The sequence below is a fragment of the Micromesistius poutassou genome, assembly GCF_964030765.1.
Source record: "Micromesistius poutassou genome assembly, chromosome: 19".
Taxonomy (NCBI): Eukaryota; Metazoa; Chordata; class Actinopteri; order Gadiformes; family Gadidae; genus Micromesistius; species Micromesistius poutassou.
In genome coordinates, this window is record NC_140289.1 from 14,181,185 (window position 1) to 14,205,412 (window position 24,228).

The 24,228-nt window shown below is 46.0% G+C and overlaps 4 protein-coding genes across 4 annotated transcripts in view; 2 read left to right on the plus strand and 2 right to left on the minus strand.

Annotated features, from left to right (window-relative positions):
- ppp2r5a (protein phosphatase 2, regulatory subunit B', alpha isoform) overlaps positions 1–1,395 on the minus strand; it is a 38,623-nt gene extending 37,228 nt beyond the window's left edge. The window contains exon 1 of the mRNA XM_084484162.1: positions 525–1,395. Within this exon, the coding sequence (XP_084340288.1) occupies positions 525–672 (148 nt within the window). The 5' untranslated portion in view covers positions 673–1,395. The remainder of the gene's footprint in view (positions 1–524) is intronic.
- A 353-nt stretch (positions 1,396–1,748) lies between these two features.
- On the minus strand, positions 1,749–7,859 carry dtl (denticleless E3 ubiquitin protein ligase adapter). The gene is made up of 15 exons (XM_084483604.1): positions 7,723–7,859; positions 7,263–7,388; positions 7,073–7,165; positions 6,843–6,904; positions 6,582–6,702; positions 6,412–6,477; positions 6,075–6,190; positions 5,713–5,786; positions 5,271–5,374; positions 5,070–5,174; positions 4,457–4,569; positions 4,250–4,339; positions 3,952–4,099; positions 2,412–3,088; positions 1,749–2,068 (listed from the first exon to the last, which is right to left on the minus strand). Exons 1-15 carry the CDS (start codon positions 7,772–7,774, stop codon positions 2,003–2,005), a joined length of 2,013 nt encoding a protein of 670 aa, XP_084339730.1. The 5' UTR covers positions 7,775–7,859; the 3' UTR covers positions 1,749–2,002.
- A 1,589-nt stretch (positions 7,860–9,448) lies between these two features.
- Positions 9,449–19,716, plus strand: ints7 (integrator complex subunit 7). Its single transcript, XM_084483473.1, has 20 exons — positions 9,449–9,612; positions 9,862–9,991; positions 10,073–10,219; positions 10,427–10,564; positions 10,710–10,756; positions 11,084–11,283; positions 12,115–12,237; positions 12,492–12,609; positions 12,862–12,996; positions 13,316–13,413; positions 13,827–14,066; positions 15,406–15,543; positions 15,953–16,159; positions 16,404–16,598; positions 17,068–17,171; positions 17,308–17,376; positions 17,723–17,855; positions 18,021–18,119; positions 18,590–18,775; positions 19,339–19,716. The coding sequence occupies exons 1-20, from the start codon at positions 9,519–9,521 to the stop codon at positions 19,621–19,623; spliced, it is 2,886 nt and encodes a 961-aa protein (XP_084339599.1). The 5' UTR covers positions 9,449–9,518; the 3' UTR covers positions 19,624–19,716.
- Positions 19,717–20,330: 614 nt separating this feature from the next.
- The window catches only part of lpgat1 (lysophosphatidylglycerol acyltransferase 1), a 39,071-nt gene continuing 35,173 nt past the window's right edge, over positions 20,331–24,228 (plus strand). Inside the window, exons 1-2 of the mRNA XM_084484108.1 lie at positions 20,331–20,856; positions 21,667–21,919. Coding sequence (XP_084340234.1) covers positions 21,682–21,919 — 238 coding nt within the window. The 5' untranslated portion in view covers positions 20,331–20,856; positions 21,667–21,681. The remainder of the gene's footprint in view (positions 20,857–21,666; positions 21,920–24,228) is intronic.

The following is a 24,228-nucleotide window of genomic DNA, read 5'->3' on the forward strand; positions in this document are numbered from 1 at the left end:
GAACAGAGCAATGCAATATGACTTGTACATGAGCCCTAATAATTCTACGATGTTTAATTAAGATTGTGGCCATTTGAATGCCGAATTAGTAAAGCATGCTATACCAATTGGTGTAGTGTAGCATACACCAGCATAGCGTACAGAAAGGGAATTAATACAAATTAAGGGTTTCACTTTGACAGGTGACAAATCATTTCAGTAACAACGCCGAGTCTCCTTGATGGATCCACGTACAACACACAAGTCCCCGACAGTGAAAGAAAATGTATAAAACTTTGGATGACTTCGCCAACACGATTGTCAACCACATGCTCGTGTCACCATCTCGACACCAGGGTGTGTGTTGAACATGGCAAAACCAAATAAACGATCAACACCCTAGTAGTATTTCCAGGCAGATGTTAGAGAAAGGACATAATATATGGTGTGTATTTAACATGGCAAAACCAAACGAAGGCCTAACACTACAGTATTTCCAGGCAGATGTTAAGAGAAAGGCCGTAATGTATGGAGCGGTACCGTACCTTTGAGCTGAGGCAGAGGCGACAGCTCCACCAGGGCGCTCTGGGTCCTGAACTGGGAAGACCCTTGGGATTTTCTCTGTTTCTGGGCCTTCCTCATAGATTTCCTGGTGAAACCGTCCACTTTCTCTGATGCAGAGATAGCCGACATTTTTAGGCGTTGAACTGGAAAACTGAACTTTAGTGAAACTAAAAAAAAAAAGAGGCTAAATCAAATAAGAGGCTGCAGTCCTCGTGTATTCTTCCATGCGTATTAGTGTCGACGAGCCAGCCGGGGATCGGACTCTCTACTCTGTGTGATCCAACATGGTCGGTTCAGATCGGGCTCTGACAGTCTCCGAAACCTGCGGCATTCGGCCCCCTCTCGCCAGACGGATCGTGAGCCTCGCTATTTATTAACGAAACTCGCCAGGACAACTCATCCAAGTCGACGGATGCAGTGTTCAGCAGGAAAAAACACACCGTTTTTTATCTCTATATGCCGCATTAACATGACTGAAAAACGGCCTACCTGTTGCAAAACGTATTACATGCATATAAGAGGAAAAGTTGTGTCCCCCACTTGGCAATAAGGGGTTTAACCGAGCCGAGGTAGAGCCGAGGGCTAGCGCACCTTAGCTAGTGTTAGCGTGCTAGCGTTAGCCGACGTTAACGTAGCCCCGCTACGACGATAGTTTACGAATTCGGGTAATTCGGTGGATAAGAAAAGTTAATACGGAGGAACTTCCTTGGATTTCGCGAGTGCACCAGTGCACGGATAGTAGTTACTAACGACGTAGTTACAGAGGATTTCGAGTACACCACATTAACCGAACTGTTGTGACTGTAGAAAGCACATTCAACCTTGCAATTCCACCGTTGTCTTAACCGTCTGGTGGACTGCAGTGTGACAGCTGTACGTCACTGACTGGCAGCCCAGCCGCCCAATCGCAGACCAGAACCTTTAAAACCTTAAACTTTTTAGACGAATAGGATAACTGTAAACGAACAGTAACCATGTGACATGTGAAAACAAATAGTGACCTTTTGCAGTCTGTAGAAATAGCTTTGTTACATCCATGGTTCTACCTCCTAATCATTTGTTTGAGCAAATTGTTTATAATAGCAATGTATAGGAATCCCCCTTCATTACAGATGACAAAATTAATGAATAGCTTTTAAAAAAGTTAAATTTAATAAAATACACATTTGTGATGAACTAATACAAATAGCTGAAAGCATTGTTAATCTAATCTCTATTATAAACAATTAGTTAAATGATAATGTACAACAAGCTGCTTGGCATCAAAAATGATGATATGACATGATATATTAACAATGTATATTGTTCAAATGTATAAATTTACATGCACATTTGGAAAATAAGAATGCATCACAAATGTATTTTTTTTGTACATATATCATTGGAATGCTTTAGCCATATTTAGAAACACACAATAAAACACACAATGATCAGGAATAGGAACAGCAGTCCACGCAGATCACTCCAGTGTTCTTCTTTGGAAATATGAGGATATCTTCTTTGCATTTTGTGGGGATTGTTGTATCTGAAAAACAGAAAATACTAGGTGAGAAATTGACTTTTAATTCAAAACATAACTGTGTGTAATTAGTCAGTAAAACAATTCACCCGCAACCTAATTAATAGACAGCCAGGGCTGCATAAACAGACAAATGTGAAATCAAATCCCAGGGACAACCTCTCTGGTTAACGTGAGAGCCCGGTCCACACAGCAGCCCTTTCTGATTGGCTCAAACTGATAGCCGATGACGTCCCTTGTCCAATGACAAGTGACATTATTTGGCACTAATTGAACAGTATAACAGTTTGTTGCTCCCCTACTCTCCTTATATACACACAGTGGTCTTCTTCAGTTAAATATGCCTTACTGGTGACGCTGGAGTCCTGCCATTCTGTTTCTTTGCACTGCGGGGGCTTCTGGGGCTTCCTTGCCCGTTCTTTAACCTCTCGCCCATCATGGACAACCAGTCCCCCGGCACGGGAGAGCAGTTCTCCTTCCCTGCCGTTTGCGTGGGCGCTGCCGCCCGCCCGGCGCAGCTCTCCGACGGGGGCTCCAGCCCTGCCTGGGGCTCCGGATCCTGGCCGCGGGCGGCGGGGCAGCACACGCCCATCAGGGGTCGGCTTCGCTTGGCCGTGGGGTAGAGCTCTGCGACGCAATCGCACGGCCCGGCGCCCCCGCAGCTCCCCCGCGCCCCCTCGCCGGTGTCCAGCCGGCGCTTGGCTCGCCGCTCCGACGGCGGGGCGGAGCGCGGCGTGCCGGGCTGGGGCCGCGGGCTCAGGGTCTGCCGTGGGGTCGGGCTGGCGGCGGGGGATCCGGGGGAACGGGCCAACCAGCTTTTGATGGACGTGGGCGTCCTCTGGCCCAGGGCGTTGGCCGCAGGGTCCCGGGTGCCACTGGTGGACGGAGGCATGCCAGCGGTGCTGGAGGAACGCGGCATGTTGGCGCCGCTGGGGGCGCAGGCGGCCAGCTGAGGCGACACCAGGCCCTCCATGCGCTCAGTGTTGGGGGTCTTGGTGGGCGTGCCTACCTCTTGAATGGCGGTATCTTAGGGAAGGGACAAGAAGAGCTAAATAAGTTAAATTGAACGAATTTGGGGCGATTTCATGACTCACAATCTCAGGACTCACAAAACATGAATGATAGAGAGTGCTGCGTTTTCAGGCAGGATTTTTATGGTTCACACTAGAGTTCATCTGAGTATCTGGACGTAGTCACATGTGTGTTTACCTCATCGATTCAGAGGCAGGGTTCCACAGCCCCACAGATACAAAAAAGACCCCCACGTTCGTTTAAGAGATGTATTATCGTGGGGAAATGTATCATAATGATAATATCAGAAATTACACCAACACTCAATTACAAGTAGTTAATTTAATACGCTTTGGTATAGTTCTCCTTGCACCTGGAGATCGCAACCTTTCTTTCTCCAATTGTATCACCACCGTAGCCAACCAGTCTGATGGCCGTCAACAACATGTCATCACCTTCCCTTCTTTATTGTGTAAATTCCTTAAGTTGTCACGCCTTCTTCAGACATGTGTCGTTTCCCCTTAAGGTATTGCAAATTAACTTTGCCTTTCCCAGCCAGGACAGTCTCCACAATGGTTCATTCCTCTCTACCTTTGTTTGGTTAGTAGGGGACTCAACAGGACCTAAATTGTTTGATGTTTGGGCCTACATTGAGACAGTTTATAAGAAATATTTAACCACTGTCTCTCTAAAAGATGCTTGGCAAGTTCTGCCAGTGTGTATTCCCATGATCATGCTCCATTAAACCAAATGCTTCAGCAATTAAAGTGTCTTACAAGGCATTACTTTTCATCATGAATTAAGCCTAGTCTAAAGTCCCTTTAGACTTCCTGTTTTGGTAGCAGTGAGAGTTGGACAACTGAACGTCTAGTACTTACTTGGACTGGAATTATTTAGGCCAGTAGAGGGGGTCTTAGGACATGCCCATCCCACAAGATTGGCCTGCCCAACTGAGGACTTGTTTCCATCGATTCCCCGGTCGAGACGCCAGATTCGCACAGTGTTGTCATCAGAACAGGTCGCTATCTGCCCAGAGAATAGGGGAGATGAAGAAAATGGACAAATAAAAAAATATTCTGATGAAAGAGAAAAGGAGACGGCATATGGCAGTTATATACTGTATGTCATACTTATGCTATACTATGCTGTACATATCATCCTTGTAAACAAGCAAACCTTAGTAAAGTCTGTGGGGCTCCATGTGATTGATGTCACTTCCTGGCTGTGTCCCTGAAGCAGCATGGGTGGCTGCTTTGGATCAGAGAGCTGGAAAACAAAAGTATCTGCTTGAGGAATGCAATGCAAGGTCGTAGAAAACTAAAAAATGTAATTTAGATGGCAACTTGTATATTAAATGATAGATGGTCATAATGTGAATCTAACCTTCCAGATGTATGTGTGATGGTCGCTCGAGCCACTAGCCAAAAACTGGTCGTCTGGGCTAATGGTGGACTTGACGTAAAAGGAAGAGTTGAGGTGACCACTAAAGACAGCAACTGTGGGGAGGAGAAAGGAGAATAGAAATCGAACAATTAAACAAATTCAACAACAAACACATTTTAGGTAATGAGTATGTTTGTCGAGAAACTACAGCAAACAATATGACCATCTTTGTTTCAACATTATGTAACAAAGTGAATAATTTCATGCTCAGAAAGACTAGGATAATAATAATAGGAGAGATAATAGGAGTCTAATATTCAAATGTTCCACATCATCTCAGACAAGAGCAAGGGGTTCTCATTGCTGCCAATGTTGATATTGTATACAATACAGAACAGTGTACAGTGTAAACAATAGCACAGGCCCTCCAAATCTGCTTTTCTTCAGCTCTTAAAGTGACCGTGGCCAAAAGACTTGGGATGAGTAGCCCCATCTAGTGCTCAACACTGGTCATTTATACCAAACAGAAAACAGGATGCGTGCACCGAAGATAATAATCATAATGGTAAATAACATGCAGTCGTGCAAATTTGTTATTGATCTGCCCGTTTACCTGGTGATGTTTTCATCCCGCTAACATTGAACATGTAGATATTGTCATCTGTACAGTTGGATATCAGATTGGAGCCAGTAGAGTCCAAAACTAGGCCAGAGTAACCTGCAAATGTGGAAAAAACATTGACATGTTATTATCACGGCTTCGGTTGAGTTTGATAGCCACGTGGACTTGACCTGAAGGAGTGTCGGAACAAACCTAGTTTGCGCGTGCTAGAGCCGGGGTAGGGGTAAGTCTGAAGGGGCACAGGGTCGTGGTGGTGGGCAGTGTAGCTTTTCCTTAAGTCCCACATCTTTATAACACTGAAGAAGAATAAAACGCACACATGGTTGAAATCGTTTATCAAGACCAATATGGATTATTTAAAATCACATAAATAAAAACAATCATCAACTATATATATTGTTGAATTGGCATTTTCCGTCTTTTTAACTTGATGTATTTCTCCATTGTTAACACACAGATAAATGTTTGAACAATTTGGATGGACAAACATGTCATCCTTGTGTCTGGGAAATAAACTGATTTGCTGTTTCTGTACAGCACTCCACAGTGTGCATTGCTACAGTGTCAATCATCCATACATCCTTGCGTGGCAGACATGTAAATCATGCCACTAAAGCCATCGGTTGCTGCTTACCCATCCACGGCGCCGGATGAGATGAGAGTGTGTTCATCCTGGAACAAAACCACCGTGACACTTTGCTGGGAGTGCTGTGTGAAACCAAATGAAAGGGTTTGAGATTGTGGTCCATTACACATGTAGACTGTAATACATGTAGACAGCATTACACGAGACTGTAACACATGCAGACTGTAACACATGCAGACCACATGTAGACGGTAACACATGCAGAGCACATGTAGACCTTAACACATGCAGACTGTAACACATGTAGACCACATGTAGACCGTAACACATGCAGACTATAAACACATGCAGACCGTTATACAGTGAACAGAGCCATGGGGGGAGGTGTGACCAGGTGGGAGGAAACTCACCAAGCCATTAGCCATACTCCGCACGCTGGGCCGTCTCTTCTTCAGCTGAGAAGGCGTGTGTCGCTCTGATTTATTGTGTGCACCACTGATCTGTTTCACCTGCCTGTAGAAACCGTCTGTAAGGGAAAGATTATATTGAATAACGAACCACACTGCAAACCAAGAGGCCGTGTTTGGTATATGCAAACACTTCACATTTTATGTTTTGTTCATCTGTCCTGTGTAGTTCCACTGACGGGGCATGACATTACCGATGTTAGCCACCCCACAATACCTGCTCGGTATTGTACGATGCTTTGTTTAGAACCATCTACCAAACGGCGAACATCATATGTACCTTTTTTGCTGCATCGAGTGTCCCAGACCATTATGTGTCCGTCTCGCCCCCCAGTACAGAAGACAGCTGTCGTGAGAGGAGAACCAAGACGTTTGCATTAGTATGAGAGGAAAATAAGGCAGTATGTACAGCAAAAAAATGACAACAAAAATAGTCCAACTAAACTATACCTTTCTCCCGTTTTGAGAAGGCCACAGACTTGAGACTACATTGGTGACCCTTGAAGGTGCCCAGGAGTTCCCCAGAGTGCACATCCCACAGCTTGGCCATCTGGTCACCTGAAGCAGTTACCTAAACAAGAAGAATATATAACACAAATAAGACAAAGAAAATATTATGATGGAATCCAACTCCTTAAGGACTACAAAAAATATGTCAATCAGTAAATTGTGACAACAGAGAAGAGACAGGGAGATAAACACGTTACATACCACGCTAGATTCACCAGGCACCCACGCTATGTCAAAGACAGCATTCTCGTGTGCCATCCATTCTGTAGGTGAATATCAAGTACATTATATATACCCGTAGTTTGTGAACCAACCGGTTGGTTATTCAACCGTACCCACACATTTTCGTTCAGTTTTGTACACAGAATTCAGTTATAAGCGATTAAAGCGACAATGCTGTGATCAGCTATGAGGCAATGCAGTAAACTCACCTTTAAGAATTGGGTTTTCACCTCTCTCCGTGTTGTATAGCCTGACAATGCCTTCTTCGTTTGCAACGGCAAGGACCCTTTCCATACCTTTCACTGCACACAGAAATGTATTATTGAGAGATGATGAATACATCAGGGAACTGGATCGATTAAACACTTGATGCATGACTGTTGCGCATTGCTGAGTTACCAGAAGAGAACTCTAATCCAAATGGTGGCACGGGTACTCCCATGTTGCCGTAGGAGATGTGTTCATCGTGTCGGGCACATTGGTACCCTTCTAGCAGAGAGGTCAAGGGATACCTTGGTGAGGGGACTGGAGGAAGGAATACATGAATACGTGTTACATATAAAATGAGGTATAGTTCATATGACCACATGAATATATCTGGCCAATGCATCACGGGATTATGCATTGTTCACAAACAGTCTAGAACCATGCAGCTACTTCATATTATTCAAGAAAAAAGTAACCCAACGTAATACATTTACAAGCAAGGCCACCTACACAATAATAAAAGTAGATCACAGTTATAAAACCATATGCGATTTGAAATCAGCTAACGTTAATGCGTTGCTAACGTTGTTATGGTACCGGAGCAACCGAAACGGTAATAAAGTAATTCATGTTCGATCGCTGTGTTTCTCACCATTGTGCCTCTTTCTGCGGACTCCTCGGTCAACAAGAGAACGAAAAAGCATCGTTTAAACTCTGGAAGACGTAAACGCAATCTTATTTCAACCGGATTAGAGACCTCGTCGGATCGGCGGAGATCGCAGCCTGTAGCTTGTATTTCCCGCGAACAGGACGTCCCCCCGAAGAACTGAATCCCCCGCCAAACTGACGTCACGAGCTGCCATTGGCCAACTTCTTCTTCCTCTGACGTCACGTACTGTTTCCTTCTCCTGCTAGAACTCGGTGTCATATTAGTGTGTATTATTAATCATACATTATTGAACCATGTGCTCCCAGCTCCCCCCTTAAGTTGGTTGTTTCTTAGCAATCATACTTGGAACTTAATGTGTGAATTGTCTCTCTGGGGAACACTGTCGAACGAAATAAAATCAGGAGGATAAAAAGAGGATAAGAAGAAACATCAAACATAGGAATCTTTTTCGCTAAATATTGATAATAACCTCCCTTAAGTATACTATGACTATACCATACAACTGTAGTCACCATTTGTGTTGCTATTTCAATTATTTTCATGGTATCGTGCATTAATATATATATATATATATATATATATATATATATATATATATATATATATATAACCACATAATCAGCACAATGTAAGCCGTCCAGTGTCACTCAATAAGATGTAATATATAACTGTAAAATAAAATAAGGTAACATATCTAGAAAAATACAAAATGCTGTTTTATTCTGTTGGTAGTTATGTTTTCTTTTATTATTATTATTATTATTATTATTATTATTATTATTATTGTAATTAATCGTGAAATGTGTCATGATGGAGACTGTTGTGTTTAAAACTGCATTTAAAACAGCATTTCTCATGCAAGAAGCGGCCAATCAATATGCTTGGTTTAGGATTTGACAGTACTATAACTCTCTGGAATACTCTCAATACGGCTTATCAGCAAGCACATATCCCAGGATGCATTCTGATGAACAAGCACTAACTATTTTGAGCGGAGGGTGTGGATTCTGTTCTGGGGACAGAAACGGTTGCCAACATTTTAAAAGAAAGTGAGCAAATCTCAGAGCTGGCGTTCCCTTTGGCCGTCTTCTACCGGCTCCATACAGTGCAGGGCAGGCATTTGTATTAAATACAACAGACTGTTGGGAGGGTTGAGCCAGGTGGGGCGGGTAGGAGGACGGGGGTCGGTTGGGCCTTAGTGGGATCAGGACTGATGCTGGTGTGTAAACATCAGGATGTGCTGAGTGTGCTGCTTGAAACGGGGCCATGTGAACTACTGCACTGCAAGATACAAGAAGGAGACAGAGACATTGTCTTAGTGTGACCTTAGTCTGTGGTCCTGCTGTCTTATCAGGGGTTCAGGCTTTCGTTTTAGAATCCATACACACCTTAGGATTGTTCAACAGTTAGTGATTTTGGTTTGTTTCGTTTGTATCTGTATTTTCTCTATATAGATTTGTTTTTAATTTATTTGTTTTATTATTAGTATTATTAGTATTTTATTATTTGTTTGATTAGTAGTAGTGACCACCAAACCTGTGTGGCAGCCATGCGCCTGACGGCCTTCTAGGCTCCCTTTATATCTAAAAGATAAACACCTGCAGTATACACCTTTAACCACGGGGGGCAGCAATACGGCTACCCCGGTTGAGATAGCCGAAAATCGGTTCGGAGAACAAGTGCAATGCAAGCGTTGTATTGTTAAACACCCATGGTACTTGGCATCCCTGTCAATGGTTTGATAACGCATTTAATAATTGATTCACAAACAAGCAGTGATGGCTCTGTCCACAGCCCGCTCCTTCTTGTCAGAGGCGGGGTATGGGGAACAAGAACTGGACGCCAATTCGGCTCTGATGGAATTGGACAAAGGTGTGTTGGCTAGGCTAGTTGACGTTAGCAACAAGTTAGCATCCCTGGAGAACGCCCATTATTGTGTTTGACATACATATGATAACATATTTGATCATTACTGTGTGGTAATGTTTCCATATGCCATGTAACGATCAGCCTCACAATTAATGTAATAACAGTGGCTGTTGAGGAAACCAGCCTAAGAATTGTACTCTTGTGTACTTTTACAATAAGATGTAATAGAAGTAATTCTGATTCTGATTACAGGGTTGAGATCTGGTAAACTCGGCGAACAATGCGAAGCAGTGGTGCTGTTTCCCAAACTCTTCCAGAAGTACCCTTTTCCGATCCTCATCAACTCGGCGTTTCTGAAACTAGCAGACATATTCCGACTCGGGTATGTGCACTGTGTGATCACGTTCTTTGTTGATATTGCGTCTGAGTTCTGCATGGTCTTCATGGTTGTTTCTCTATTCAGGAATAACTTCCTGCGGCTGTGCGTGCTGAAGGTGACCCAGCAGAGCGAGAAGCACCTGGAGAAGATCCTCAACGTGGATGAGTTTGTCAAAAGGGTCTTCTCTGTGATCCACAGCAATGACCCTGTGGCGAGGGCGATTACTCTCCGGTATGCACGTTCAATTGGCCAGTTATGTTTGGACTAGAAATATAAAATGGTTCAAGATGCAAATAACAGAAGAATCATAGTCGACAGAACAGGAGACATGCCTGCAGACATATTGCCATGGTGATCATGATATACTTCTTCACATGCACACTGTACACCTGTCACACATATACCTCTCAGACGTGTTTGTTGTTTTCATTCACTCAGAATGCTTGGCAGTTTGGCCTCCATTATCCCAGACAGAAAGAATGCCCACCACACTATTCGCCAAAGTCTGGACTCTCATGACAACGTTGAAGTGGAGGCTGCCATATATGCTGCTGCAAGTTTCTCTGCCCAATCAAAGTGAGTGCCAATGGGCTTGCCATTACATTGGTGTTGGTCAATTCCACTGTTTAAAAAAAAAAAAAAAAACGAATAGAATCCTTCGTAATCCTTCCATTGCAATATATTTGCCAGCAAACAGTCCCTTTTTTGTGATGTTTTCCAGGGATTTTGCAGCTGGAATATGCAACAAAATCAGTGAGATGATTCAAGGTAAAAATGCTGATGAATAATTTAAGTCTTCAGACCCTAATGGGCCTTTTGAGCAGTCCCCTGTCCATCAACATAAATACCCAAGCTTTACTATTCCTTTGTTATAATATTGCTTGATGTACAGATATTTCGTCACAAGTAAGGATTTTCCTCATTGTTAAATCAATCCCAAACAGTACTATCATTCCCTAATCATACAATTGGCTGACTATATCTTTAGTCTGGATATGTTGTGGGAAATGACGCTCATTTTGATCAAGAATCCCTCATGGTCACAATTCTCGATTTCTATACATGTATGTATTAAGCCTTCTATGCATGGTGTAGGTCTGGCTACACCAGTGGACCTGAAGCTGAAGCTGATCCCCATGTTGCAGCACATGCATCACAACGCCAGCCTGGCGTCCAGCAGCCGAGAGCTGCTGCAGCAGCTGGTCAACTCCTACCCCTCCACCCCCATGGTCATCGTCACCCTGCACACCTTCACGCAGCTGGCCGCCTCCTCCCTCATCGATATCCCCAAGCAGGTGGGACGGACATGGCGTTAGACGATCATTACCGCTGCTTTGTCCACCGTCAGCATCGACGACCATACCATCCTGTGTGGAACCCGTCCTCAGCCCACCGTCTCAGTCAGGGAGAGGGTGGTCAACAAGACCAGTCGTACAGTGTGTACTACCAAAGTTGGCCTTGACTTAAAAGTCACATTTTGGGTCCGAGGCTTGAAGAGCACCATACTGTAGTAGCCATACTGTTTTTGTTTTTTAACTGGACCTGATGCTAAGGGTAGGAAATGTTTTGCATTGGAGAACATAGTGATACTACTTGTGTGTCGATTTGTGGCCATGCAGATCACATTACATAGACTGATATTGTACTTCAGGCTGATGAGTAACATTGTACTGTAGTTTGACTCACTCGGTCTGGCAGACTAGCCACCAGTGCTATCAGCCTCACAGACTGTTGTTTGTATTTTGGGCACATAAGACTGATATAATATCTTATAAGAGATATTGTTGTGCAGGCTGTAAGGCTGATACTTAGCATTGTACTGTAGTTTGACTAGAGTTTGACTAGAGTTTGTAGTTTTAACTAGAGTACTGTAGTTGGCGTGACCTTCAGTCAAACTAGCTAGCAGTGCTTTAAGCCTCAAGCAGACAATTGATCGGTTAATTGTAACCTTCAGAGGTTTTTGGCTCACAAAATAATGTAAAATATAAAATTAGTCAGAGATTTGTGCTGTTGCTTAAGACTATTTGGCATTCGACTTTTAACATTTCGCAGACCAATCCTGCGTTCAGTAGTGTTTTGGAAAAAGGCAAATGAAATATATTTTTTATTTCCTCCTCACAATATAGTTGCAGCTTCTTCTTCAGTACCTGAAAGACGACCCAAGGAAAGCCGTCAAGAGATTGGCTATTCAGGACCTCAAGCTTTTGGCCAAAAAGGCCCCCCATCTCTGGCTCAGAGACAACACCCAGGTGAGAAATCTCAAAAATGAAAAGCTACTATTGTCCTATTGTTTCAACTATTGTTGAAAATAGGCACCTTTTCTGACATATTTTGAATAAACCATGTTCAACACACAAATATGACACTCTTGCTAGGCAGTACGAACACTAGGTGACGTGTCTGCGTGGTGGTAGATTTATTTTTTAAATTGGCCCAGGCTACACAGAGACGGGCTGCTGTATTCACTAATGGCTATTCCCGTTGCCTCGGTGTTCCTCTGCAGACCCTGTGTGAGTGCGCCCTGACCAGCCCCTACACCAGTCTGAAGCTGGGCATGCTGGCCGTCCTCTCCACCCTCTCCGGAACCATTGCCATCAAACAGTACTTCAACCCAGGGCTGGGTGAGACACCCTGACACAGAGCCCTTGCTCATTTAACAATAAACATTGGTTGTAAGCTTTTTCTAAAGAGTAATACAAGCACTTTGAGTTCATTGTTTTGCAGGTTGACAAAATGTGGATCCAAACGGAACGACAAATGTAATAAAAACTCCTATAAGTCTATAACAATTCTCTTCCTCCTTTTCTCACTCTCGTTCCTCCTTCTCTCTCGCTCTCTCTCTCTCTCTCTCTGTCTTCCCCCTCTCCCTCCAGGGAGCGCCTCAGTTCCTCTTCGCCTCACCGACCTGGTTAAGCTAGCGCAGGAATGCTGTTACCACAGCAACCTGGCTGTTGCTGCCCACGGGGTCGGCGTGCTCACCAACATCGCCATATCCTGTGCAGATCAGGGTTGGTTGCCCTTTGGGTTATGTATGCCCTTTAAGGGAGGCGGGACATCTTCAGTGCATTGGACCACAATGAACAGATATGTTAATTGGTGATGCATTCTACCTGTTATTTTGTCGCTGAAACAACGGCCCATAGATATAATTACATTGACAAATGAGTGTCACCAGTTACCAGAGGGGAACCTTTTTATAGTAGAAAAATGGCAAAATAACAAAATTCCTTTTCCATCGATCGGTCTTTGAATCTTTAAAAAACATTACTCTAGCTGTTGCGTCAGTCCTGGTTTAATAGGACGGCCGTTCATACTGTCTGCCTCCAGATATAGTGCAGCTGGAGCAGGACACGGTGCTGGGAGTGGAGGCCCTGCTGACACTCTGCTGCCAGGACAGCAGCCCCGGGGCACAGGCCTGTCTCAAGGTAAGACGTGTGTGTCTGTGTGTCTGTGTGCGTGTGTGTGCGTGCATGAAAACAGGCCACGATGGCATTGGCTTACTTTTTTTTAGAATTATTATGACTTGGGAGAAAAGTTTGTGAATCCATACTGTAACAGCTTAATGGTTTACTTTTGATACGTTCAACTTGTACATGTTCAACTTGTACAGTAGTCAGTGGAGTCGTGGCCACACATTTCCCTGTGCAAACTTGTATGGGCCGGTGACTAACCTAGTATTGAACTCTGATAAGATGTCAACACATCACACACACGACACACTGTAAACACACCCTAACCCTTATACTTGTTTTCAAACTAGTTTTCCCACTCCAAATAAATAAATAGATAATAAAGGGGGGAGATCATGTTCAGACTCAAAGCCCTCTCCCCCCCCCAGAGGACGCTCACCTCCCTGGTGTGCCTGCTGAAGAGCCGGCCACACCTCAGCCAGTCGGCCGTGGAGTTCCTGCTGGGCCAGCTGCAGACGTCCTGCGACGAGGCGCGGGCCCTCGTGTGCCACGCCCTGGCGGCCATCGCCAGCCACCTGCCGGTGCTGGGGGACGGCATGCTGGGGCCCCTGGTGGACCTGTACCGCGTGGCCGGCCACACGGCCACCGGCATGCAGCAGGAGCTCCTGGTGAGGGGACCGTGTTCCGCTCACACACCCGGGAGGGAAAGGGCGCGGTGTGTCCTGGTTCCATGCTGTGGTTCGGCGTCAGTGGAAGGCTGGATTTAGGGAGAGAAACATGGATGCTCACGCTAAACTACAAGAAACATTTTTTTATTATTATAAGTATAGATTATAAATGTAAATGAACTAGTGAACAACTATACATTGCTGTCATTGTAAGAGAACCCATTGTAAGAGAACCCTTCAATAATAACAATAATAACTAATAATAATAAGTGCTATTAGTATTTACAATGCTAGATACTGTGTATCGGTAAATACTCTTTTCTGCCGATAATCAAGTTCGGGTATCTGGAAGGAAAAAATTGTATCGGAACGGATTAGCGGTTATTACGCTTGCATTTAGATTTAGTCATTTCACAGACACTTTGATCCAAGGAGACTTACAAAGTGGGCTGAGGACTTTCAAGGCATACAATCCAAATGGAAACGGCTTCAAAACAGTTATAGTAACGCACAAGGCTTCAAAACAGTTATAGTAACGCACAAGGCTTCAAAACAGTTATAGTAACGCACAAGGCTACAAAACAGTTATAGTAACGCACAAGGCTACAAAACAGTTATAGTAACGCACAAGGCTACAAAACAGTTATAGTAACGCACAAGGCTACAAAACAGTTATAGTAACGCACAAGGTTACAAAACAGTTATAGTAACGCACAAGGCTACAAAACAGTTATAGTAACGCACAAGGCTACAAAACAGTTATAGTAACGCACAAGGCTACAAAACAGTTATAGTAACGCACAAGGCTACAAAACAGTTATAGTAACGCACAAGGCTACAAAACAGTTATAGTAACGCACAAGGCTACAAAACAGTTATAGTAACGCACAAGGCTACAAAACAGTTATAGTAACGCACAAGGCTACAAAACAGTTATAGTAACGCACAAGGCTACAAAACAGTTATAGTAACGCACAAGGTTACAAAACAGTTATAGTAACGCACAAGGCTACAAAACAGTTATAGTTACGCACAAGGCTTCAAAACAGTTATAGTAACGCACAAGGCTACAAAACAGTTATAGTAACGCACAAGGCTACAAAACAGTTATAGTAACGCACAAGGCTACAAAACAGTTATAGTAACGCACAACTCAGGGAAAAAGACTTGGGCTCATGTCGGTTCTGGAAACATAGAGGCTACATTACATTTTACAGTTTATTTTTGGTTCTTGATGTATTTTTCAAAATGAGATTCTACTGACTGGTAAAAGGTAGTGGACAGTGTATTGGTTGTGTTCATCCCCCGTACAACGCTTCTCCACTGGTGTTGCCGCTAGGTTTCCTTGGCGACCGTGATCTTCGTGGCGAGCCAGACGTCTCTGTCTGCCGAGGTGAAGCTGGTCATCAAGCAGCAGCTCCAGAACGTGGCCAACGGCTGGACGGTGTACCGCATCGCACGCCAGGCCTCGCGCATGGTAGGAACACAGCCACGGCCCTCATGTTTTAATCGCTTCAGACATGGCAAGCTAGTCATTTGACTAAAGTTTGAACCGTGATCCAATTGGTTCCAATGGCAGAATGGATTTTATTTTGACGGATGATTTGCTGTTGAATTGTTATTGGGGTCCAGTCTTGTGACCTGAAACAGCTGGATGTGAACACACTAAATAAAAAAAAAAATTAAAACCCTACTACCAAATTTACATATATGGCCAATTAGGTCATGTTATGAAATCAAAATATCATTTTATGTCATTGAAAGGATCATAAAAAGTAGTCCAAAACTAAAATGTCTGCTCCCAAGCGCATCGTTCAGCGTCCCAGAGAGGAGCAAGGGGGGCCCTGGTGCTCATGCTCTGGTTAACGCTGGCCCCCGGTCCGCAGGGCTGCCACGACCTGTCCAGCGACCTCTACCAGAGCCTGCGCACCCGCGTGGCCTCGGAGCACTTCTACTTCTGGCTGAACAGCCTGAAGGAGTTCTCCCAGGCGGAGCAGTGCCTCCGCCACGTGGAGGACGGCAACTACAGCGCCGCCATGAGCGCCATCGCCGAGGCCCTGCGCTCCTACCAGAAGGGCGTGGCCTCGCTCACGGTCAGTAGCGCCACCATTACCGTTGGGTCAGATGTGTATTGTGTAATAGCATGTCGGAAATCAGATTGTTTATTAAGAATCCTTTGTTCACGGTAACCACGCTGCCTATATGTCGTATCAGAAGGTACGAAATGAAATGCACATATTTCCGTGTGTCTCCTCTTATTTGAATGAATTAACACTGCACAAGTAGGACTCTAGATGGATTTAGTTCTCCCCCCCCCCTCTCCTCCTCCTCCTCTAGGCTGCTAGCACGCCGCTGAGCCCGCTGAGCTTCCAGTGTGACTTTGTGAAGCTGCGCATCGACACGCTGCAGGCCCTGTCGCAGCTGGTCTGCACCTGCAACAGTCTGAAGACCAGCCCGCCCCCCGCCATCGCCACCACCGTGGCCCTCAGCTCCGGCAACGAGCTGCAGCGCTGCGGACGCATCTCCATGCAGGTGCTGAGGCCCCCCCCCCCCTCGCGCACCAACACACACGCACACCCGCGCACGCACACACAGAATTACACACGTACGAACACAGAGGCATAATGAGAGAGAGAGAGAGAGAGAGAGAGAGAGAGAGAGAGAGAGAGAGAGAGAGAGAGAGAGAGAGAGAGAGAGAGAGAGAGAGAGAGAGAGAGAGAGAGAGAGAGAGAGAGAGAGAGAGAGAGAGAGAGAGAGAGAGAGAGAGAGAGAGAGAGAGAGAGAGAGAGAGAGAGAGAGAGAGAGAGAGAGAGAGAGAGAGAGAGAGAGAGAGACTTGTGTGGTGGAATAAATGTGTCAACTTGAATCAACTTGTGTGTACAAAGAAAAGAGGGTTAAGGAGATCAGTGACGGTTGGAAATAACTCCTCTTATCGTGGATTTATAAAAAGTCGATCGTGCCACTGCTGGTAAATATTTGTCTCTTCTCATTCTGTTTTTAGATGAAGGTGTCCATGGACGAGTTCAAAAGCCTCGCAGCACGCTACGGAGACCTGCATCAGTCATCCTTTGATGCCGACTATGCAACCCTGCGCAACGTGGAGCTGTATCCTTACCTTCAACCCCCAGACGCTTGGGGGGTCTCACAGACCCTCACACACCCACACATCACTGTGTTGATGACAGCAGTGCTCCTATCGCTCGCCGCTTGTGTCGTTTCTGTCCTTAACCCTCCGCTCCAGGCAGCAGCAGAGCTGCCTACTGGTCTCCCACGTCATCGAGGCCCTGATCCTGGACCCACAGACTGCCAGGTGACGGCTGTGTGTCCATGTGGAACCGTAATAAATGAGGGGATCTGTATCCCAGCACTGATTCAATAACCATGGTCATTTCAAACCAAATGGAGCAATTGAAGAAAGGCGAACAATCCGATTGGTTGTTCATTTTTTAACACATTAATGCATGTTGGATGTCACTCATCATGGAGGGGAATGCTCATCTTGGAGCCGAGTGGACTAAAGTCCACTCCCCCAGGCTCCTTGTTCAACCAGTGTAGTGTTAGTCACTGGGATCCTAAGAAGAAGAATTGATGACCTTGTGATTTTTAGTGTCTGGCTTTCTATTTTTGTCTCACTCTCTCTGTCGCACTGTTTCCAGCTTTCAGGAGTACGGCACCCTGGGGTCAGTCCAGACGCAGAGCGAGTACGAGCGCCGCATGATGTCTGTGTTCAACCACGTGCTGGAGGAGGTGGAGGGCCTCAGCAAGAAGCACCCGCCCGTCTCCTACCTGGTGAGGTCCCCCCCCTCCCCCCCTGTTGTTTTTATGCCAATGATGTAAAAAGGTTCAGACTAAAGCAATGCCGTGGGCTTCAGTTTTGTTCACTGGGTGTTGTTGTTTTCTAATCTGCCCTTTCTTTTGACAACATCATTGATTCCGTTTTTCTTTGTATTTCAGCACACGGGTTGTCTGTGCGATGCGGTCATAGCGCTGCTCAAGGTGCCCATGTCCTTCCAGAGGTACTTCTTCCAGAAGCTCCAGTCAACCAGCATCAAGGTAACCCTTTTGTGTGTTCACAAGCCCTCCTTCTGCTGCACACCGGACAAAGACCACAGCTGAATCCCAGGAGCAGTTGTGTCCAACGTGATGGACTGTGAACAATCAGCGAGGTTTTAGGGGACATCTGCTATCATCTTTATTTATGACCTCCCGAAATAGCTGTAAATTTATGACAACACACCGTCGGTACATCATAAAAGACTGTCGCTGTCACAGTCTGATTACTTTTAATTGTTTTGATTTAAATTGTCATTTCAACTTTACAATACAGTATTCTTGTAGAATGAAAATGTAGATGATGCAATCTCAAATTTTTTTTTTTTTAAGAATTATAATTCATTAACAATTAAAAACAACATACCACGCTCGGAATATCCTTATTCCAACACATGAAATCCCAAATGCAAACGTTCTTCATTCCCCCGGCTGGTCCTCTGATGGGCTCCATACATCTCCCTCACCTTCAGCTCGCCCTTTCCCCGTCGCCACGGACGCCGAGCGAGCCAATCCCGGTGCAGAGCAGCCAGCAGCTGTCCCTGAAGGTGGAGGGCGTGGTGCAGCACGGCTCCACCCCGGGGCTCTTCAGGAGGATCCAGTCGGTGTGCCTCAACGTCACCTCCGTGCTCCAGAGCAAGACCGGCACCGACTTCAAGGTACGCGTCGCTCGGAAGACGGCGCTCACTCCCCTGGCAGACGTCTCATCTGTTTCAAAGTTGTTGTGTAAACATCTTGGTTGGTTTGCGTCAGGTGAGCCCTCTAAGCCCAGGGCCCCTGGTTGCCTTCAGTGCCGCAGCCACACGTGTTTATATGTGCTGTTTATATATCCTGGTGAAGCATAGGTGTTTATATATGCTTTACCGGGCGTGCCGTGAAGTCTCTTTGTATAAGAAAGTGAATGTGAGTGAAAGTGGTGAGTCGGCCATGAGTATTGACCATGAGAAGTGGAGCTTGGCGACGGACAGCGCCTGAAGGCCATCATTAGCCTTTATTAGCGGCAGCATTTCCCAGCCGCTTTTAAGAGCTGACAGGGCGCTCATTAGATGCTACCCAAACAAGTCGGTGGTGAATTGTTTGAGCTCAGTATTCCTCCATTACTTTCTCCCCCAAGGGAAGGCTTGTCTAATTGTGAGTTTGTTTTGGGTCATTTTGGACATTTTTATCCTTTTTTGTTTAATAGTAATTTTCGTCTCTTTTTTTGTGTGTGTGTTCTCTTCAGATCCCGCTGGACACCAAGACCAACGAGATCGGGCAGCGTGTGGAGCCCCACAACGACTACTTCAGCACCCAGGTGCTGCTCAACTTCTCCGTGCTGGGGACGCACGCGGTCGCCGTGGAGGCGTCGGTGGTGGACGAGAGCGGCATCGAGTGGAAGACCGGCCCCAAGGTCACGGTGGCCGTCAAGTCCCTGGAGGACCCGTACTCCCAGCAGCTGAGGCACCAGCAGCAGCAGCAGAGCGGAGCGCAGCCCGCGCCACAGAGGAGCGTGTACGGACGCTTTTAAGACCAGAAAGAGGCTCTTTTTTTATTATCATGATTGCTGCAGTGTCAAACCATTGTGTCTTGTGGACGACCAACTTTGTATGTATTCCACGGATTAAAAGATAGACAATTTTTGGAATAACGTGTAGTGTAGAGTTTGTATTTATTTGAGTCCGATTGGATATTCTGAAACAATCACTACTGAATAGCGTGATGTGTGAGTTTAATATTGTATTGCATTGTTTGGTTCAATGTGGATGTCCTTGGATATGTGGCCTCGGTCATCATGTGTTGCAGTCTATGCAATGACCAACAGGAGGCATCGGATCACCGTCAGTCGATCGTCAGTTCACTGTCACTTGCAGCTGCTGGCATGTAGCATCCGCAATTCAACTTTACTTTATTGCGAAGTCGTAGTAAACGCGAAAAGATTAACAGTCCTGTTCATTTTTATCTAGCCGTGTTGGTGAGAACGGGGTGAAGCCGTGATCCTCACCATCAGCAGCCTGTACATGAACCGGACCAGTAATGATATTACGAGATTGCGTTTGATTGGCATCTGCGCCAGTGTTGCCAGATTGGATCAGATTTCCCGACGAATCTGGCAACACTGGCCGTAGCGTGCTGCAGCCAGTGTTGCCAGATTGGGCGGGAAATCTTGCCCAATCTGGCAACACTGATCTGCGCACTGGGTCGCTGCTGGTCGCTAGCAGCTCAGAGGCTCCGTACTCCGTTACGAGGCGACGCGGGGCAGAGATAACGGGTCGCACACGACGGACAAACCCCCGACCACCACCGCACACGATGCGTCTTTTAGTCTCGGTTTTATGAGAACCATCGGACTCGGCGAGCTTCGGTGTGCACAAACGGCGTCGTCTCCCGTCCGCGTCCCGCCGCCCCTGGGAGCGCAGTAGCTAGCTAACTGGAGGAGGATGATGTCTCATCGGTGGAATCACCCCGACTGAGATGGACCCAGCGACCCAGCTACGGCGGAGTCGTAGCCTGCTAGCCAGCTAGCGAGCAGAGAGCGCTCATGATCGGATCCCTTCTGCGACGAGCGAACGGCCGGGAGAGATCCGACCCCGACACCATACTGTATTCAGACCCCGTTATGAGGCTGCACGGATTCCAGCGAGACGTGTTAAAACGTTAACTAGCGCCGTTGCTAACTTCACCTAGGCTAGGTTAGCCACACGTGACCCCATCCTCGCGTACATCTCTGCCGTCCTCCGGGTGATTAAGTGACGTTCGTGTGGTAAGTACCACCCAGTGGGTGTCTTCCGTCTCCCACTCACACATGAAGGATTGGCCGTTCTGTCGCGTTGTATTTGGGCTGTATTCGTTCAATCGTTTGCTGGTTCGTTTCAATCACGTTACTGGACTCGCCCCGGGGGGTCCAGACCCCCCGCAGGGTGTGGAGGGGTAGTGTTCGGCTGATACTGGGCGCTTTAAAACATTCCTCCTGCATGACATGTCCTGAGCATCTGCTCCCGTTATGCTAGCTCAGCCTAATGGAGGCTGGGGAGCACGCCTACTCCTCCTGGCTTCTGGAAGTGTCCTCCTCCCCTGGTCCCAGTGTGGCCCCCCGCTCCCCTGGTCCCAGTGTGGTCCCCCCTCCCCTGGTCCCAGTGTGGTCTCCCCTCCCCCGGTCCCAGTGTGGTCCCCCCTCCCCCGGTCCCATTGTGCCCCCTCTTCCCAGTCCGTGTTACCAAAAGGTTATTGGCTCACACGCTGATATCTGCGAGTAACAGAACGATGCACATAACAATAACTTCCTTTAAATGTGATGCAGATAGTTTTCAATCCCTCGTTGCACATTGTGGAAACCCCAGACCCCCGAATAGCTCGACCAACAGCCAAGCGGCGAAGAGCCAGTGTCCTCAACATTTCAGTTCCCCATACTGTTACTATAGCTATATAAACACACAATCGAAACCTTTTCATGTCAGTAACGAGTGCTGGCGTGATGTTCCGCTTCTCTGCTTGACGAGGTAGCGGGCTTCTTTGTGGTTGGGTGTGGAGGAAGGTAAACATGAGGCTAACCACCGCTGTTGTCTCTCTGCAGGCAGTGTGCACCAGGATGGCGGAGCTCTTGGACGGCGCCCGGAAGCTGGGCTGGGTTCTCCTGAATTGCACCGTTCGTTTTATTTTTATGTTCATCAACAACTTTGTAGCCATACCTTCCTACTGTTTATACCTTATACTTCTTCAACCGCTGAAAATATGGGACAGTCCTGCGTTTTGGCACATTGAAGGAATTATGTTCAAATGGATGCTGGCCATGGTGTCTTCGTGGGGCTGGGTCGCAGGGTATACAGGTAAGAGGCTTCGGCAGCCTTGACCACATTGCATGCACACATGTTTTCACAACTGTTGGCAGAGTGTTTGAAAGTGTCCAGTGACTTAAAACTGGTTTGTGAAGCTGCAAAGACTGTTGCTGTTATGGTCGTTTCCCCTCTGTCTGGATGCTCTCCCCCTCTCCCAGCTTTGTTTATGATGAGACCATGTTATATCTAGAGTGTGGTGTTTTTATTGTGGCGCGTGATCTTTGAGAATAGTCTATGCATTCCATTTTGAATGATTTAAATTATTCATGAACAAGAGGAGGAGGATATGTACAATGTTTGGCTTATTCACTTGAATGACAATGGCAATCTTGTAAATATTTTTATAATAACACAGACATACCAACAGTTGTTTTCAAACAGTTGTTTTAAGGCTGATTTGTTGGTTCCTTGTAAACCAACTGGCCTAATGTTTATCAGGGATTCAGCTCCGTCAGTGGTGTTCGGTTGCACCGGACCACAAGCTAAATGTTTACAAATTACTAAGTGCTGAACATGGCCTGCTAATAAATAATGCAACGCTTTCTGCCTATGGAACACCTGGTTGGAAGATGAGGAACTGCGAATGTTTACAAACATGCCAGTAACTCTGAGCACGGTCAGGCTGTGATCATGTGGGACCCAAAAATGCTGCCTTATCAATACGGATTATAAATCAATTGATGGATCCTAATTGGGAAATAGTGCATTTGCAGGGAAGTCGATGGGTAATGCAGATAGTGTTTTGACGTGACGTATTCACGTATTTATGCTTTAAATCGGGTTTAAAAGTGCACAATCACGTAATGAACACCTGTGTATAGCACTTGATGAGTGAGCTGTTGTGTTGTGGGGCTGCAACAAGTGCTCAGACATGAACCTTTCAAACTCACAGCCAACGCCTGGCCAGAATGCAGCCTTGCCTCTCCTGTAGCATGGACGCCCAGGCACCCATTGATCGGGTTTGGTCTCTGTGACCTTTCTCTCACCTGTGTGTGTGTGTGTGTGTGTGTGTGTGTGTGTGTGTGTGTGTGTGTGTGTGTGTGTGTGTGTGTGTGTGTGTGTGTGTGTGTGTGTGTGTGTGTGTGTGTGTGTGTGTGTAATACAGAAAAAGGGATGTTCCTTAATCAGAATTAAAGCAGTGAAGCTGAAGTCCTACTGCCATGCCATGTTCACTCAGGCCTTGTAATGCTGTCGCACACATACACTGTGTTGGAGCTGCAGCAATGTCCGTATGCGGATGTTCAAACCAAATAACTCAAATAAACCTCTGCAATTTGCATGTATGATTGTGGTTAAGTTTCAGTGATGGGGGAGGCATTCAGTTAGTCTGAAGGCATTACAATGGACCATTGGACGGGTGATATCATTTGATAACCAAATAAAGGGATCACTGTCACACAGGCCCTGTATTGTCCTATTGTTTCTATTTACTGTACTTGCACACACATCTTTGCAAAGCAGAAGGAAAGAAATATATAGCATGTCCCTTCTCCTGACGGCTTAGGTCGAGACCATCCTTGTGAAAGGGGAGGAAAATGGGTTGGGTCAGGATGATGATAGAGCCAGTGTGCTACTTACGTCCTGCATGTACCATGCCCTCCAGATCCATGTTGCGATGCCATTCCGAGGACCTTGATCACGGCTATGATGTCACAGGCCACGGATAAGCTGGGGCGTGCCGTTAATCACCACATAAGTCTGGCATCATTAAAAAATATTATACCGCTTATTTTACTATAACTGAGGTGGCTGGGCACACCTGGACCTGGAAGCTGTGTGCTCTGTACTGGAACAGGAGTTCTACCACGTCTCTCGCTGAGGGCTGATCCACCTCAGGGTGGTGATGGGTTGATCTGGAGGCCACATTGGTGTCCTTTCGTCATGTTTACAATCCATCCAACAGACCTGCATCAATCAGACCTCTTAAAGAGAAAAACTTTAAAGATGTGTGTTAAAGCTGAATTGTAGGTAAGATCTCTACGGTGAGGGTCAGGATGTTTCATAAATCCTTTGTTTAAGATGACAACATAATGTGTTTTTTTTGTTGTCAACAGTGTAATAACTAAAATGAATAGCGCTCATATGGCAACTGTCAAATGAAAGGAGTTACAGGATGTCCCATCACAGAGGGCTTGCTTGGCAGTGTAGAAAACCAGAAAACCAGCATTTTGCAGGAACTAAGTTGTCTCCATCTACATGCTTGCCTATAGTCATTCAAACAGCACAGGTCACATATTTTTGTACTATTTCTCCTAGACCCCTTCCCTCCGCTGCAAAGATAAGCAGCAAGCAGCAGTCTT